This window comes from Felis catus, chromosome B3 (assembly GCF_018350175.1).
Source record: "Felis catus isolate Fca126 chromosome B3, F.catus_Fca126_mat1.0, whole genome shotgun sequence".
Taxonomy (NCBI): Eukaryota; Metazoa; Chordata; class Mammalia; order Carnivora; family Felidae; genus Felis; species Felis catus.
In genome coordinates this window covers 70,330,800-70,345,052 of record NC_058373.1, presented here as the reverse complement: position 1 = coordinate 70,345,052, position 14,253 = coordinate 70,330,800, and the positions used below count along the sequence as shown (strand labels likewise).

General features: G+C 37.3%; 1 protein-coding gene across 1 annotated transcript; it reads right to left on the bottom strand.

Annotated features, from left to right (window-relative positions):
* Window positions 1–879: 879 nt before the first annotated feature.
* LOC101100969 (olfactory receptor 4K14) lies at window positions 880–1,839 on the bottom strand. Its single transcript, XM_003987318.5, has one exon. The coding sequence runs from the start codon at window positions 1,810–1,812 to the stop codon at window positions 880–882; it is 933 nt and encodes a 310-aa protein (XP_003987367.3). The 5' UTR covers window positions 1,813–1,839.
* Between the last annotated feature and the right edge of the window lie 12,414 nt (window positions 1,840–14,253).

Genomic DNA, 14,253 nt, shown 5'->3' with positions numbered 1-14,253 from the left:
TTGAAATAGTGTCTTTTTTCCTCCTTGTAGTCTTTGAAAGCCAGGAGAAAGATTCATAGAGCATTTTATTCTTGGGTTAGTTTCCTTGTGCTGAATGTCTCGTGTCTTGAATGCCTATGAACTGACAGCTCTTGCTGTGTTGGACTATGATTAGGAAAATAAGATCCATTTGATATAAATATTTTAGACAAAATAAAATAGTAAGAGAAATCTCATCATAACAGAGTTGAAGAGGGGCACCTGGGTGGCTCAGTTGGTTAAGTGTCCAACTTCAGCTCAGGTCATAATCTCACAGTTTGTTGGTTCAAGCCCCATGTTGGGCTCTGTGCTGACAGCTCAGTGCCTGGAGCCTGCTTCAGATTCTGTGTCTCCCTCTCTCTCTGCCCCTCCCCAACTTGTGCTCTGTCTCTTTCTCAGAAATCAATAAACATGTAAAAAAAGTTCTAAAAAAACAGAGAAAGAAAATCGCCAAGTACAAAGTGAAATCGTTGAGTTAAACGTGTATGTACGTGTATGTGTGTGTATATAGATTTATATTATATAGTTATTATATGATCATACTAATGTCATAGTACAATGGAGTTATAGTTATAAACTATGTTTATAACATAAAATTATATAATATTGTGATATACAAAAACAAATAAGTGATGTTATAGTTATATTATAAAATTATATTAATAATATAAAATTATATTATATAGAATAAAACTATATATATATATATGATTTTTGTTGAAATCAACTATTTCTCTGAAATATAACACAATACAAATTCTATCAATAAACCATCAGATTGAAATATTTGAGCAGAATCATATTAAAGAAATTATATACACTGAATGAGTAAGAACATGTAGCTCTATGCAAAGCTGGAATTCAGTGAGAAGTCACATGTTGGTTACACAGCTTCTTCATAGCTGTTTTCATCTCTTTATTTCTCAATGTGTAGATAAGGGGGTTCAAGAGAGGAGTAAAAATGGTATAAAATACAGATAAGAGCTTGTCCACAGAGAACCGACTGAAAGGCCACACATAAATGAAAATGCAGGGCCCAAAGAAGAGCAGGACTACCATGATATGTGCAGAGCAAGTAGAGAGTGCTTTGGATACCCCACCAGCAGCATGCTGTCGGACAGTGATGAGAATAACAGTGTAGGAGACCAAGAGGAGCACAAAACAGCTCATAGAGAGCAACCCACTGTCTGAGATCATGAGTATACCCAAGACATAGGTGTCCATGCAGGCAAGCTTGATCACAAGAGGAAGGTCACAAAAGAAGCTGTCCACTTCATTGGGGCCACAGTAAGGTAAATTCACAGTAAAGGCTACTTGGCTGATGGAGTGCACAAATCCAATGACCCATGAAACCAACACCAGTCCCATACAGGTTTTCCGACTCATCATGGTCATATAATGCAAAGGTTTGCATATAGCCACATATCTGTCATAGGCCATGGAAACCAGAAGCACCATCTCAGCCCCACCAATAAAGTGCAAGAAGAAGATCTGAGCCATACATCCTCCAAAGGAGATGAGCTTTTGATCACTAAGAAAGTCCCTGATCATCTTGGGGGTGGCAAATGAGGCTAGCCATATGTCCAAGAAGGATAGATTTCCCAGCAGGAAGTACATAGGGGAAGAGTGCAAGTGGGGGTCAGAAATTACAGTGATCACAATAATGAGGTTACCCAGCACAGTGACCACATAGATCCCAGAGAAAAATATAAAGAAAAAATGTTGGAGATGCTGTGAAGTGCAGAGTCCATACAACACAAATTCTGACACCAAGGAATAATTCTGCAGTTCCATTATCTCAAGTTTCAGATTTTGTTCTGAATCTATATAAAGAAAAGAGATGGATATGAAAGGACCTGTCAACTATCAGGCACATGAAAGTGATCAACTAAATTTTATCGGAATATAATTTTAATTTGTAAGACATAACATAAAATAGAATACAGAGAAGATTAAAACGAAATCCAACAGCAGAGTTTGATTTTCTCCCATGTTCAGGCTGCTTGGAATCTTCCTTTTAAAAAAAAAGCCCCACTTTATTAAAATAAAATATACCTACCTGCCAAAATGCACCCATTTTAAGTGTAAAACTCAACGATTTTTAAACAAATTTACAAAGTTATGCAACCATTCCCATAATGCTTGTTTTGAAATCTTAACAATGTAGACCCCTTCCAGATTTCTCCTGGTAGTCATTGGACTATCTTTTTCTACTGTATTTGTTTGCTCATTCACAAGCTCACTCATTCAGACCATATCTATGTAACATTGACAGTTTCTCATTCTCACTTAATTCAGTTGTTAAAGCAATTAGCATAAAGAGAAATAAATCAATTAACCTAGGGTTTATATAGTTCCCTAATCTCTTTTAATCTCTTTTAATCCATTGGGTTGGGATTAAAAAGCCAATGATCCAATTCATTTGTAGATTTATTTTATATAAATTGACTACTTATGATAGGATTTGGGGATGGCTTCAATGCAAAAGATGTTTTCCAAGACCTCTCAATAAGGACCAGAGCATAAAACTTATGCAATAATATCTTGGTGCATAGCTTTTACAATATACATGAGTGGCTGATAAATTCAACATTTGATTAAAAATGTAGTTCTGAGTTTCCATAAGAACTGAGATGGGATGAATAAGTCTAATCCATTTATCATGAGAAATGAACTGGCACCCCAGTCTTCTCACTAGGAGGAAGATATAGTATAAAATGTTTTACAAAGACATTGAACAGAATTCTTCATGGGTAATTTCACAAAAGATGTAGAATTGTCCTCGTTTGAGTTTTTTTTTATGTTGGCCCTTTTTAAAATTGAAGGATATAACATGAAATAATAGTTGGTAATACTTCTACAGGGAACTAAAGTAACATATTCCATATCTGAAATATTCCAATGATGTAAACATGATATAGTGATAGAATTTAAAAATCTAGAGGAATTCATGGTTGTTATATCTCTTTTAGTCTACTCAAATAGCACCCATCTTGCCCAGGCTTTTGTCAGGATAATAGGAATTCAAATTCTTTAGTTCCAACTTGACATTTTCCAAATCAACTATTTTAAAAGATGTAATGGCAAAACTTTCTGTGAATAGGTACTACCCCTCTTTAGAAGGGGATTATAGGGGTACCTGAGTGGCTCAGTCTATTGAGTGTCTGACTCTTGATTTTGGTTGGTGTCATGGTCTCAGGGTCATGGGATCGAGACCTAAGTCAGGCTCCATCCTGACCATGGAGCCTGCTTAAAATTCTCTCTCTCTCTCTCTCTCTCTCTCTCTCTCTCTCTCTCTCTCTCTCTCTCTTTCTCTGCCCTTCTCCCTCACTTGGGCTGTACTCTCCCTCTAAAAAAAAAAAAGAGAGAAGGAGAAGAGGAGGAGGACAAGAAGGAAGAAGGAGAAGTAGAAGAAGAAGAAAAAGAAGAAGAAGAAGAAGCAGGAAGAGGGGGCAGAGGAGGAGGAGGAGGAGGAGGAAATTATAAATCTGAAGTTAAAGACCACTGTGGACACAATGGCTATAATCACAATTCAGGATCTGTTCACAAGTTTAGTTAGATGACCCTGACACTATCCTAACATACATATTACTGGGTTTAATTTAGTGTTTTCTAGAGATTAAGTGAATGGAAAGTTGAAATAATCAAAAGGAAAACTCAGGAAACAAAAAATTTTTTTAAATGTTTAACTTTCTATTGAATTAAAGATGCTCTAAAATTAGATATTGGTGATAATTGCACTCTGTATATATACTAAAAACCATTGACTTGTACACTTAAAATAAGTAAACTTTATGGTATGTAAATTATATACCAATAAAGCTCTTTTAAAAATGTAAGTTAAAAGAAGCAGAATAAATGAACTTAAGTAGGGCTCTGATTTCAGAGAACTCTTTGTGATTTACAACGGCATTTTAAACATTATTCAATGAATGTTAAATTTGTAATCAGAAACAATTACAGTTGATTTTGCATACTTATAAATGCTACTTAAAAAACAAATACAGCACCTGGGTGGCTCAGTCAGTTGAGATTCTGACTCCTGATTTCAGTTCAGGTCATGATCCCAGGATCATAGGATTGAGCCCCATGTTGAACTCTACACTGTGCACGGAGCTTGCTTAAGATTCTCTCTTCCTCTGCCCTTCTCCCCCGACTTGTGCTCGCTTGCTCTGTCTCTCTCTCTCTCTCAAATGAAAAAAAATAAAATAAAACAATAACAAAATTTGATTTTAACTGACAAGTTAATTTATTTCCTCCAATGATTTTTATGTAAAAATACAACACAATAAATTAGTCTCTGGCTAACTTGTATATTCAGACACATATTCACTAAATATCTATCAAAGGCTGTTTACTAACCTGGAGTTAAGATGCTCACTGCTGATGCTGCAGATCCCTCAATCTGTATTTCAAATCTACTATGTTTGAATGGAACTTTTGAAAACATGCGTTTTTTTGTTTGTTTGTTTGTTTTTCTGTAGAGGATTTAATAATCTCTCCTATTCCTGGAAAATAATTCAGGAAAAGCATCACTTTAAGAAGCTAGAGAACTTCATATGTGAATCTTCTTTTAACTTTAGATATAAATATCTATCTCTTCTTTCCCTCAAGCTAAGAATCCCTTAAAGATGGGACATTGATGGCCAATTACCGTAATGGAGCTTGGGGAATAAACTATCTTCAAGTAGAAATTTGTGCTAATAAATCATGTTCATTTCCCCAAGTGACAAAAAAGAAAGATTTTAAAGATGTCAAATTCTATAAACACATTTGCAATTATTTAATGTATACTTATCCAGTTAATAGACTGAAAATGTGCTTTTCCTTTAGATGACAACATTAACAACATATGTTTTATTTTAATTTTTTTTAACATTTTTTCATCTTTTGAGAGACACAGTGCAAGTGGAGTAGGGGCAGAGAGAAAGGGAGACACAGAATCTGAAGCAAGCTGCAGGCTCTAAGCTGTCAACACAGAGCCCAACACGGGCTCGAACTCACAAACTGTGATATCATGACCTGAGCTGAAGCCAGCTGTTTAACCAACTGAGCCACCCAGGTGTCCCAACAGCATACATTTAAAAAAATATATTGAAAATATGCCAACCTTGTACGTTTTTTTTAATGTAACTTTGATCATGCAAAATACTTTGGAGCATCAGATTTGTATGTGCCAAAATATTTCTCCAGATTCGTATGGTCATGTATAATGAAATTTCCTAGTGTCTGGGTTACTTTGTACATTATTTATGATTGTTATCCCACTTACCTCCCTGAATCATTTTGAAGTTAATTCAAAATTCTTTTGCTAATGGCCATACATCAATTGCAAATATCCTAGAACGTTCTGGTGAATGATCATCATGTTTGCAACTATTCACATTACCTTCAATTCCATATTAGGTGTTTGAGCACAACCCAGTTTAGAAGGGATGTCAGTGCGAAATCAGTATCTGGGTATAATAAGATGTTTCATGTTCTAAACTGGCTTTAGATTATTGTGTTTCACTGTAAAGGAATCACAAAACCTTTCTAAGTTTCTCTTTCTCTATTTAAAACACACAATAATTGCTGAAGAAAAATTGTAGGACTAACTTCTATGCATCAATGTCATTTGTTTTTGATATTCAGTCATTATGCAGGTACAAATATGCTATGTAAAGCCAAGAATTATGGAGAAGCTTATGACAAATAACAAGTGAATGTTTGATTTGAAGGTAGAGTAAGATTTCCTAGACATGATGATTAATTTTATGTGTCAATTTGGGGAAGTGTTTTTGGATGAAATTAACATTGAAATTCCTGAACTCTGAGTAAAATAGATTCCCCTTCACAAGGTGGGTGGGACTTATCCGATCATTTGGAGACCTGACTAGAACAAAAAGACTGGCCTTCCCAAGCAAGAAAGAGTTCTCCAGTAGACTGTCTTTGGATTTCATCTGCATCACCAATTCTCCTGGGACTCCAGCCTTCTAGTCTACAGTATAGATTCTGGACTTGCCAGCCTCTGAAAAACACATGAACCATTCCTTGTAATAAATATCTCCCACCCCCATCTCTGTCTCTGTGTGTGTGTGTGTGTGTGTGTGTGTGTGTGTCTCTCTCTCTCTTTCTCTCTTTCTTGAAAACCTTAACTGATATGCTAACTATAAATTCAGTAATAGAAGAATTCAGAAAGCAAAATAACAATATACAAAAATATGTAAAATTAAAAAAAATCCTTTGTATTTGAGGAAGTGTCACTTATATCCAACTACAAACTAGTTAACTCTATATCCAATCTTGTGACCCACAAAGTCACTACATAGTGTTGTGTAGACTTTAACTGCTCAAGATCTACTGGGGGGCCAAGGTCTGTGGGGACTAATATCTAGCCTGTGCCCCACCCATCCAACAAACAATATATCCTGACCAGGCCTTTGGAAGTACTTTGGAAGTACTTTTTTCCTAACCCACACAAAGCTCCAGTGTGGCTACATTAGCCCTGATGACAAAGTCCTAATACCCTTGACACAGAAAAAGTATTTATAAATCAATAAGTGAGGGAAACCTGAAGAGAAAAATGAGGAAAGAATTCAAAAAAATTATTTTTAAAAGGAAGAGAACTAATAGTCCAATAAACATTAAAAAGTTGACATCAATAACCAAAAATAACAAGAGATACTTGTATTCACATATCAATTTGTAATAAATATATCAAACTCATGGTCAGGTCTGATGAAAATGGATAATTTAGTAATAAAAGTAACAATACAAATTTAAATGCCTGACATCTACTGAGGGCTTACTCTATGCCAGCACTATGTTGATTTTTTCAATTAATCTTCACAAAATTCTAATGAGAGAAACACTATCATTCCCAGTTTACAAATGAGGACACTGAAGCCAACATGTTTGGATGCACACACTGTCAGCTGCAGAGTCGTTGCTCTAACCCAGGCACAGAATCCATATTCTTAAACTGTGGAATGCTGCCTCCCCACTCCTAATAAGATTGTATGTCAGTAATGAATATTAACTTATATGTTAGCTAACTAGAATTTAAATAAAAACTTGAAACAAACAAATAAACAAAAAGAATGTCAGTACAACTTTCAGATAGCCACTTTGGAAATATAAATCAAGTTCCTTGAAAAATGCCAATAGACCTTGACCTAGGCATTTCTTTTAAAAATTTTTTTTCAACGTTTATTTATTTTTGGGACAGAGAGAGACAGAGCATGAGCGGGGGAGGGGCAGAGAGAGAGGGAGACACAGAATCGGAAACAGGCTCCAGGCTCTGAGCCATCAGCCCAGAGCCCGACGCGGGGCTCGAACTCCCGGACCGCGAGATCGTGACCTGGCTGAAGTCGGACGCTTAACCGACTGCGCCACCCAGGCGCCCCGACCTAGGCATTTCTATAGTAAAAGATGTGTATTACAGAGTTGTGGATTAATATGTTAAAAATCATAACAATTTAATTTTGCCACAATACTTAATATCAATTAAAGTAGATCAGTGTATAGAAGGTAATGACAAGAAAAATAACATTTTCAATACATATTTCAATATGTTAAGAAACGATGATGGTGTTTTGTTTAAAAAAAAAAGGATGCTACACTACACACGTAGTGTTCATTTGTAGCATGCATTGGTGAATGAAACTGATAAAAATTGCTTCCCTTACGGTACTTACATTCTCACAGAAAACACAGACACATAAACACAAACAAAATAGTAATTTACAATAAATGTAAGGGAAAAAATCAAGCAGGTTAAGAGATAATGGAAATGCCAGAATTTTGGGGCACGTGGGTGGCTTAGTTAAGCGTCCAACTTTGGCTCAGGTCTTGATCTCCTGGTTTGTGAGTTCCAGCCCCACATCAGGCTCTGTGCTGATAGCTTGGAGCCTGGAGCCTACTTCGGATTCTGTGTCTCCCTCTCTTTCTGCCCCTCCCCTGCTCATGCTCTGTCTCTCTCTGTCTCTCAAAAATAAATAAATGTTTTAAAAAAAATTAAAAAAAAAAAGAAATGCCAGAGTTTTAATTTTAAATAGGATGTTGAGACTAGGCTTCATTGCAAACGTGACTTTTGACCAAAGACTTAAAGGAGATGATGGGATCCTCCAGGAGTACATCTAGATGCGGAAAGTGAAACAGAGAAAACAACCAGTGAAGAAGCACTTAGGTGGCTGCCGCCGACAATGTTCAAACAATTCCCGTGACTAAAGTGGAATGAAGTACAGAGTCGTTGGGACGGTAAACAATTGTGGGTGGTGCCCAAACCCTGTAGCTCCCTGTAAGACATATGCTATATATTAATTAATTAATTAAGACATTAGATGGTTCCCATATCCTTTTATAGGTTCTGCTGAGAACAAATGTAACATTTGCATTCATTTGTCACATAATGAGAAATGTTATTAAGGCATTTTTTTTGACAAACATTTAATTCTTACTGTACGACAAATTTTTCTAGGCATTATGATTGAGTGGTGCTTTACTTTTGGGCAATCTCAAACACTTTCAAGATTTTGGGATATTTCTATAGGACATTTTTGCTCTACCACATTGTATATCTGTGCCAAGTTTTCTCTGAAGGCACATATTCAGGAGAGTAAAACAAATTCTTTTTAATAATTAAAATGAACCCCAAAGCACAAGGAAATGACAAATGGTCTGCCTTAGTGGGTGCTGAGACCTCATTTCAGTGGAGAATTGCTATCTCTAGTACCTCAGAGCTAGAATGCACCCCACATGTTGTCTTGACCAACAGCACAGCCTTCCTATCCACCTCCACTTAAAGACACCAAGAACAGGGTTTTGAAACAGCCTTGTGATTAAACATGAGATTTGTAGACTGGCTCTACTCCTGACTTGCTGTGTGATCTTTGGAAATTGCTCAACCTCTCATTGTTTCATTTTCAGTGTGCCAGATGTTAGTCTAGGCACTGGGGACACTAGCAAGTTCCCCACCAAGACTATGATTAGTGTTGTAACTACTTGGGGGACTTTCTGGCAGATTTGAGAGCACAGGGTGGCTGAGAGGATGGCCAGCTTACCTCCAGATTGTTTCAAACCCTCTTTTCCCCAAGTTTTTAAAAACACATTGCTCTCCTCTCATGTATATAAGCCATCCCTAGGCTCAACAGGGCAGGGCAGTTTTGGGAATGATCCCCTGCTTTCTCCTTGTGCTGCCCTTCTGATAATAAAGCTCTCTTTGATCAAAACCAATGTCTCAGACATTGACTAACTATGCATCAGGCACACTGACAAGTTTGAGTTCCTTAAAAAATTTGGTGAGCCAGCCAGGAGCCTTGTGCCCTAAGCAGGCCAGCCCTGGCCAGAGGGGTGACCTCATGGGAATTTCCCACAGCTGCTTGGATTGCCATTGAATCCAAGGAAATTCCCCTGGCTGCCCCAGAGACCTACACTGGCCTCTTCTCAAGGCCAAGCCTCAATTGAAGCAAAGACATATTCCATGGGCTCTGGGAGAGCTTCTGTTGTTGAAGAGTGTGTTTGTGTGTGTGCAATCAGCAACTGCATTTCCTCTCATTTGCTTTCGGTTCTTTTTAGAAATCTTTCCAAAGAAGACCTTTAAAGAGGGACCCTCACATTTTGCAAGATGGAATAGTTGTACAGCCATCCTTAATTGCTTTTGTTGATGGATCATTTGCTTTTGTTTTTCTCCCACAGTGCTAAAATACTGTTAGTCCTTTCTGTCGGCCTTATCTGTATTATGGGGAACACCAGTTCAATCCAGAATGTAGTGATTTGGGTTGCACTATGCAAACTGGACTTCTTTTAGCTATGCTTCTATGAATCAAAAGAAGACAATCATATTATTTTGTAATGTATCTTGGCCACAATACAATTGGAACTGTTCTTTTGCAAAACCAGGAATACTGCCCCTGAAACAATGCAAAGTCCTTTAACCTCTCTGGGAACTACTTATCTAAATCATTTTGCATCCCTGAGACTGAAAGTTAAAAAAGGAAAGAAAAAGGACTTTTAAAAGTACAAATGACTCAAAAAACACCCTTGCTCAAAATCAATCCCACAATTTCCATAAGGTCATTTGCCAAGAAAAAATTACAAATCTTTATTTAAAATTTCTTATTTTTGCCTGTCTTATATGGTGTTGTCTACCTCTGGATGATATTACTAAAATTAATGATAAAAGAGCTCTACTTAGTTAGAAACAAGCACTTTTAAGAATGGGACATCCTTACAAGCAAAGATGGAAACTAATTCAAATTCTTCTCAGGTTCATATGATCTGGCATAACCTCTGATAAATGAAAGCTTGAGTTTGCTGGTTTAATTAAAATAAGCATGTCTTTTGGAGTTACAGTTTTGATTACTCTTATCTGAATGTTTGCTTTTCCAGACTTAAGAAACAATTTTCTCTTGAGAGATCTATGACTTACAGAAACTTGATAAAGTATTCTTTTGTGAACACATTGATCTTTTCTCCCTACCTGAACCCTCCAGAATTCAGAAACTCTCAGTAAGTATTCTTTCTTTCATGGCAATTATAGTTATTTCCATAAGTTCAGTAAGAATCTTTCATGTAACAGAACATCATTGAAAACACTGGTTATTTTACTAAGACTTTGACTGGAATGTCATAGTTGAGAGAGGCACACATAAACTCAGATATGACCAGCTTTAAGAAACTAAGGTTGACTTCAGGTGCCAATGAAGCCCTTGGAAATGTTAGCCTGGTCCCTTGCTTGCAGACTCCTGGGACCCGTACTAGGACAGTAAAGAATGTCACTTGCTGGCAGGTACAGGAACCTCAGGATATTTTAGGGACCTCGAGAAGAAAGGAAACAACCCACATCTACACGTATTGCAGAGAAAAATAATGATAAGTACTTGGCTTGGCTTCTGGCCTCAAAAGACTATTAAAAGTTAATCTGAAATTCCTTATGAAACAATCTAGCGAAGCAGATTTAAAAGAACCTATATAGCCAATCACTATTCTTGCTGTGCTTATGTGAATAATTAGGCCAGGTTTGTTAAAATTGGACTTATTTTGCAGCAAATTAGACTTCATTTGGCTACCTTCAATAAAAAGGAGGGTAAATTTGGAGAGAAAAATTATATTTCAATAACACACCTTTGTGGATGTTAAATTCTAATTCTGATTAATTGTCTGCATGTGTGCAGTTTGCCTATACAGCTGGGCTGGCTCCTATATTCCTCTGCTTTCTTTGAACATCTATGACTCTCCCAACTAAGGTTTCCCATTTTCTCCCATTCTTTTAACTTGAAACAAGCCCATGAGTTTCATCGACCAGATTCAAACAATACTACCAAACAGAGGCATTAGAGGCACCAGAGACACTGCAACCAAATCAATATGTAAACTCAAGAGTACTTCTGAGACTTCAAAATTACCTAGAATGTATCCTGATAGGATTAAAAAACAGAGGTACCTCAACAAAAGAATCTAAGTAAGGTTTGGGTTGCCTAGTGCCTCAGTCAGTTGACCACCCGACTTGATTTTGACTGACGTCATGATCTCAAGGTTCATGGGATCAAGCCTCATGTCAGGCTCTCTGTGCTGAGTGCAGGGAACATGCCTGTGATTCTCTCCCTCTCTCTCTCTCTCTGCTCCTCCCCCACTTGTGTGCTTCCTCTCTCTCTCTCTCTCTCTCTCTCTCTCTCTCTTTTTCTCTCTCTGTCAAAATAAATAAACTTAAAAAAAATTTTAATATGGAAACCAATTTGTCAATAAATTTCATATATAAAAAAATCTAAAAAAAATAAATAAATAAATAAATAAATAAATAAATAAATAAATAAATAAATTTAAGGGATGCTTGGGTTGCTCAGTCAGTTGACCATCTGACTTGACTTTGGCTCAGGTCATGATCTCACCATTCATGAGTTCAAGCCCTGTGTCAGGCTCTGCACTGACAGCACAAGGCATGCTTGGGATTCTCTCTCTCTTCTTCTCTCTCTGCCCCTCCCCCATCTCCCTATCTCAAAATAAATAAATAACCTTTAAAAAAATTTATATAAGGTTCAATAAGTTAATCAGCTGCCTCTAGAAGACGCTTCATCTTTTCCTGAATGAATCCATCAAGCATATTGTCAGTATGCTGACATCTACCCTGAAGCACCTGAAAATTTAAAAGTGATACATATGACTTTTATTAGCCAAAGTGTCCCAGATAGTCAAAGGAAATTACAAAAAAATAGTGGTAGTTTTAGAGAGGGCTATTTGGGCATCGGTAGGGATTGCTTTTAAGGTTTCTAATAACTGGGATCAAGTCCAGAAAACAGAGAAGCAAACAAACTAGAGTAATGAGACAGCATGCTACTTTGCTAGCTGTGGCCACCTGAGGAAAGTCTCCTGAGAAACAGTCACAGTGAAAACCGAAGTCCAAGCCCTGTGCCCAGACACTGGAGAACGTCTTCGAAGGCAGGTTTCCCTTTTCCACTCCCTTGGCTATTGCTCTTTGCCCCTCAGCAGCAGGAAGCAGCCAGAGCGGTCATTGTCCCTATTCTCCAAGATGGAAGAACTATAAAATAAGAGTGGGGATTTGAGGCAGGTGCTTGGTTCCTGGACCTGTTTTGAAGGCCTAAGGGGAACTATAGTTCTATTAGTTGCATTATTAAGTTAGGTCCACATTCTGTTTGCTCTCCACATAACCATCGTTTATGAATCTCTTAACCTCATTCCAATCAATCATTAACTTTGCCTTTGTCTTTTTTACCTTTATTCCCTGTTTATCCACTGATTCTAGAAACCTAATGGGGCTGGAGAGTAGCATTGGTGTTGATGTATCTGATCATACCAGGTCCCAAAAAGCTCCTCACTGACCAGAAGAATGCTTACCCCCAGTTTGTTTCAGGGACCCCCCTCCCAACAAGTTTTTAAGAAACTCATGACCCTCCTCTCATGCATATAAGCTGTCCCTAGGGTCAACAGGTCAAGGCAGCTTTGGGAATAATCCCCTGACTTCTCCTTGGGCTGCCTTCTCCCATCCAAGTGCTAACCAGGCCCGACTCTGCTTAGCTTCCAAGATGGGCTGCCTTCTCATAATAAATGTTTCTTTGTTTCAAAACGAGTGTCTCAGAATTTGGCTTCCTGGACATTGGGTGCATGGACAAGTTTGACTTTCTAAGGACAGAAATGTAAATCATTTCGCTTTTTTCAATCAACACTATTTGTAAATTTTATTCTTTTTATTATATGTAGTCATTTTCAAAACCCAATACCTATGAACAAGTGAGTCTCTCTCTTTTTTTTTTTCACTTAATTATAGTTAATTAACATACAGTGCAATATTGGTCTCAGGAGCAGAATTCAGTCATTCACCACTTACATACAACACCCAGTGCTCATCACAACAAGTGCCCTCCTTAATACCCATCACCCATCTAGCCCATCCCCCACTCACCTTCCTCTGCCAACCCTCAGTTTGTTCTCTATCATTAAGAGTCTCTTACGATTTGTTTCCCTCTCATCTCTCCCCGTCCCTTCCCATGTGTTCATCTGTTTTGCTTCTTAAATTCCATGAGTGAAATAATTAGGTATATTCCTCTGAATGGCTTTTTTTGTTTAGCATAATACATTCTAGCTCTATCTACGAATGCAAACTGGTGCAGTCATTATGGAAAACAGTACGGAGGTTCCTCAAAAAAACTAAAACTACCCTACTATCCAGCAATTGCACTATTAGGTATTTACCGATAGGATACAAAAATACAGCTCTGAAGGGGTACATGCAACCTCAATGTTTATAGCAGCATTATCAACAATAGCCAAACTATGGACAGAGCCCAAATGTCCATCAACTGGTGAATGGTTAAGAAAATATGGTATATATGTGGAAATGGAAAGTTACTCAGCCACCAAAAAGAATGAAATATTGCCATTTGAAAGTAAATCTTACAGTTGAAAGTTTCTATATCACTTTTCTTTGACTTGAGCATATAAGAGCAATAAATTAACCTTTACCTTATTTGTCCATGGAGTCAGCTTCCCAGTCCTCTATTATTTTAAACAATTTCTGAATTGGGGGAAGAGGTAATTTATTAATATATTTCCAGAATTTGGCTAACGCTAGTAGAGGCAACATAGAAAATTATAAAGAGGTGCATGGCTTCTAAAAACTGAGTTGAAATCTGTTCTGTTTTCTTCTAGCTATGGACAGTTAGGTAAGTTATAAAAGTCTTCTGCCTCAGTCCTCTCATACATAAAATGGGAATGAAAACAGCACCTAGCTCATAAGAC

What these genes read in the sequence shown, in the direction of transcription:
- LOC101100969 (XM_003987318.5), bottom strand. Translation starts at nt 1,812, where the DNA reads ATGGAACTGCAGAATTATTCCTTGGTGTCAGAATTTGTGTTGTATGGA.